Source organism: Nanorana parkeri, unplaced genomic scaffold (genome assembly GCF_000935625.1).
Source record: "Nanorana parkeri isolate BGI_ZX_2015 unplaced genomic scaffold, ASM93562v1 scaffold174, whole genome shotgun sequence".
NCBI lineage: Eukaryota > Metazoa > Chordata > Amphibia > Anura > Dicroglossidae > Nanorana > Nanorana parkeri.
In genome coordinates this window covers 747,388-751,248 of record NW_017306442.1, presented here as the reverse complement: position 1 = coordinate 751,248, position 3,861 = coordinate 747,388, and the positions used below count along the sequence as shown (strand labels likewise).

Sequence of the window (3,861 nt, the reverse complement as noted above, 5' to 3'; positions counted from 1 at the left end):
ATAATTACATCTATGTATCAAACTATTTCCCTTCAATTTTGTCCCCAGAGCTTTGTCCATTGCCCTGCCTGCACTTTTACTGTACTCTATTGACTGTGGTACGGATCAGGCAGTGCCCCCAGAATTCCCATTTACTGGACCATTTTGTTTATTATTATTTTTTTTTTAATTATTTTTATGATTTCGTGTTTCAAACTTTATCATACCCGGGATGTCTACTGAACTCTTGTTTGGATAGATTTAGGTGAGTTATTCCTAAGATTTACTAAGAATGACAAGCCTACAATAAAAAACAACAAATTGCCATGAAAAACAATGTACCGCTTTGGCATGCTAAAATCCTGTATTATCATACCGCCAGGGAGGTTAAACATGCCTGTTAGGAGAATACATGGTGGCCATAGTAAGCATAACAAATAAAACATTTTCAAATAAGTGTAATAGAAAGTGGTAATCCATAGCCATCACTTTATTGCTTATAAATATGGTGCCACATATAATTTTTACAGAAAAGTGACTGTTTCCGGGTCTCTTCTTTCCTGGTGGACAGGAGGGATGACAGAAGCTGACACCAGCATTAAAAGCATAACATTTTCAAGACAGTTATTGAAGGACAGACTGGTGCACCGACAGTGAGCAAACTGATTGGATTTTGCATGTGGGCACAGCCTGTCATCTCTGGGGGGAAATCTTCAGGAATATAGTGCTTGTGTATATACAACTATACTGGAGATTAGCAGGGGAAATAGAAACAGCCTCCTAATGATCGGTGTGATCATATCCCAGAGTTTCTTCAATAGGGTAGTGGGCAAAGAATGTACGAGCCAAGTCATTGATGTTTTCATAGGCGCCCATGGCACGGAAATGGTTTACATACTGCCAGAAATCTGAGGTAGAGAAGGGCCAGTAAGGGTGAGCTGGGGCATCCAAATATCGATCTGGAAAGCATTTTAAAAAGTATAAAGATATGATTAGGTGAGCTTGCTCTATTTTATTCAGATGAATAATTACAAATGACATTCTCTAGAAAAGAATAAAAGTATGAGGAATCAATATACATTGGTAAGGATAGATGCAGGAAATTTATTTTATCGGGAGACATGTTTTTACTTCAGTCTTAGGGCTCCTACACATGGGGGGGAATTTATCAAAAATGAAGCAAACAGAATCTGGAGCAGTTGCCCATGGCAACCAATCAGCTTCTCTCTTCAATTTGCTCAGGTAAGATTCGAAAAAGAGAGAGAAGCTGATTGGCTGCAGTGCAAATCTGCTCCCGATTTTGTCTGCTCCAGTTTTGATAAATTCCCCCCCACGGTGTTTGATTCCTGTGGCATGAACCTGCAGTAGGAATCACAGGGTTATCTGTAGAGATGGGGCCACTGTGACAATTCAAGTTAATGACTAGCTAACATTTGTCATGGCTGTCCGCATGTCATCATACATGGAACAATTACCTGAGGATTGGGAAAGATGCTTGTTCCTGGACAAAATCACTCCACGACCAGGGACAAGCATCTCTCTCAATCTGCAGGTAATGGTTCCATGTATGATAACTTGCGGAAAGCCACGCACAGATGTGACTGATGTCAGCCTGTCATTAACTTGAATGGGCACAGAAGACACAACTGGGATTACTGCCACAAGAATCTGCACATTCTTGCCGCAGGAATCCCTAGCCACAGTCAATAACAACACGCACGTGAGGCCTTAGTTCCTTCCTGGAGTTCCCTTCTCTATGCCATATGCATTATGCAAATGGTCACTTGTTAGCACAGGGTCCATTTGTATGTTAATCCATACCTATTCAGTGGTCCATTTGTTGATATGCCTCTCATGGTTCCTCCTGCTGGCTTGTATATCGTGTAGTGACATGGAAGCCATTGGGAGAAACCGCTGCGTACAGCAGGAGACACAGATCCAGTTGAATATTTGCTGTGGCGAGCAAGAAGCAAGGAGACATCATGCAAACAAAGGGGCTGCTGGAAAGCTAAGGATATTGCCTCTTCTATTACAGGTATTCTTTAACAAAGTGACCCTGTACTAAAGGGAGTGTGTAATGGTTTTGCATGTAATCTGTTTATTAATTTATTTTCATAAAGACTAGAATAACATTTGTAAAAAAATGTTTTTCTTTTTTGCCAGGTAATTATTCAATATTCCATAATAATATTTAGTACTCTAATTTGTAGCAAGCAGCTGAAGCTCTCAGCTACTGGCTACACATATTTCCTATCCACCTATCTTAAAAAGCCCACTCATCGCTGAACCAGATTTATACTTATGCAAGTGAAGAACTCACAGTAGAGACTCGTTCCTAATCAGATGGCTGCATTCAAGGTTTTAGTCAGTTCAAGTCTTTAGGCTGGCCATACACCTATCAATTTTTTTCGTTCAACCCGCGGGCTGAATGAAAAAAATTGACCCGATTCCTCCATCAACACAAACAGCATGTCGATCGAGCAATCCCGCTGTTTACGTGGGCTCATTGACTCTGATCGCTTGAAAATTTTCCAGCAGGCTCCTTCGATCAGCTGATCGAGGAATGCCGGCTGAAAAGGAGCCGGCAGCCCCACACACTACGAATTTCGGCCGGTACATTAAAAACCATCCAAAATTCGACCAGTGTATGAGCACCTTAAAAGCAGGCAGCCTCTGCAAGTAACCATACGCTTCCGGGTGTCTGGTTAACCTGCCCCTGCGCCCCACACTGCTTTCGGTGTTTTCTCCCACTACAGGATTCCAGTAGCACAAATTAAATGCTATCCTATTCTTGTTAAACGTACATCATTGGACAACCCACACATCCATGTCCTCAGCAAAAACGGTTTTCAGAATGACTGCATTGTGTATATGATTCTCCTCTTAAAGTGGAACTAATATTATTGACTGGGGCTCTGCACAGAATTTTGCACATTATGTTGCACTTACCTCCTAAAGCACCCCCTCCAGCGACGCAACTTCAATGTTTTCTTTGGTAGCTGCTGCTGACAACTTCTGCCATTCTATTTTTGGTACTGGAGTGTTCAGACACCTTGACTGGACAGTCCAAGATGACATAACTTTCTCACCTGCACATGGGAGCTAATTCATCCTGGCACCTTCGGCATGCTGAGATTGCTCTCTAAACTACACATGCATGGCAGAAACTTGCTCGCAGTAAGAAATTAAGCTTTTTTGCAAAATAAATATACAAAGTCCCTGCTAGCAATTTTCACCAAGGATCCTTTACGTCTGCTTTAAGGGAATAACCAATGTAATGCTTATGTTAAAGTATTAGTTGTAAAGAAAGTAAACAAAGTGTAGAAACTGTCTTTACCATCCTCCTCGTGCACAGGTCTGGCATCTGCAAATAAACATGGAAATGTTATGTGAGAGGAGAGGCATGCATTGGACAATGAAGACTTTCATAGCACGAAGTCTAAGTAGAATTCTAATGTCAGCAGGAATTCCTAACAGCACAGCACAGTGTCCTACATAATAGTGTCCTGTGTTCACTGATTGCGTGGCACTTCCCCTTCACCTTGGAGAAGATCTGTCAGTGAAGGAGAGGACAGGAATATAACTGAGAACCTGCTATGAGTAAAACACAGGATGTGTGAGGGTACCAGAGACAGAGAGCTATGCACCAGACGTCTTCCATATTCCCTGTATATTTTTATATAGGGCTTGCTGCATTGATAATTTGACTAACAATATTTAAGATTTGGGCACTGAAATGAGTAGCGGTGGTAACATTTCTGCTGCACTTTATTTGTTAAGGCGTAATATATATATCTATATACATATAGATCTATATATATATATATAGATCTATATGTATGTTTAGAGTCTGTTTTTGCAGACTTGGCAACCAGTGCCACG

General features: G+C 41.2%; 1 protein-coding gene across 1 annotated transcript in view; it reads right to left on the bottom strand.

Annotated features, from left to right (window-relative positions):
• Positions 1–580: 580 nt before the first annotated feature.
• Positions 581–3,861, bottom strand: part of OTOS (otospiralin) — a 7,596-nt gene continuing 4,315 nt past the window's right edge. The window contains exons 3-4 of the mRNA XM_018554821.1: positions 3,317–3,343; positions 581–938 (exon numbers count right to left, since the gene is read on the bottom strand). Coding sequence (XP_018410323.1) covers positions 760–938; positions 3,317–3,343 — 206 coding nt within the window. The 3' untranslated portion in view covers positions 581–759. The remainder of the gene's footprint in view (positions 939–3,316; positions 3,344–3,861) is intronic.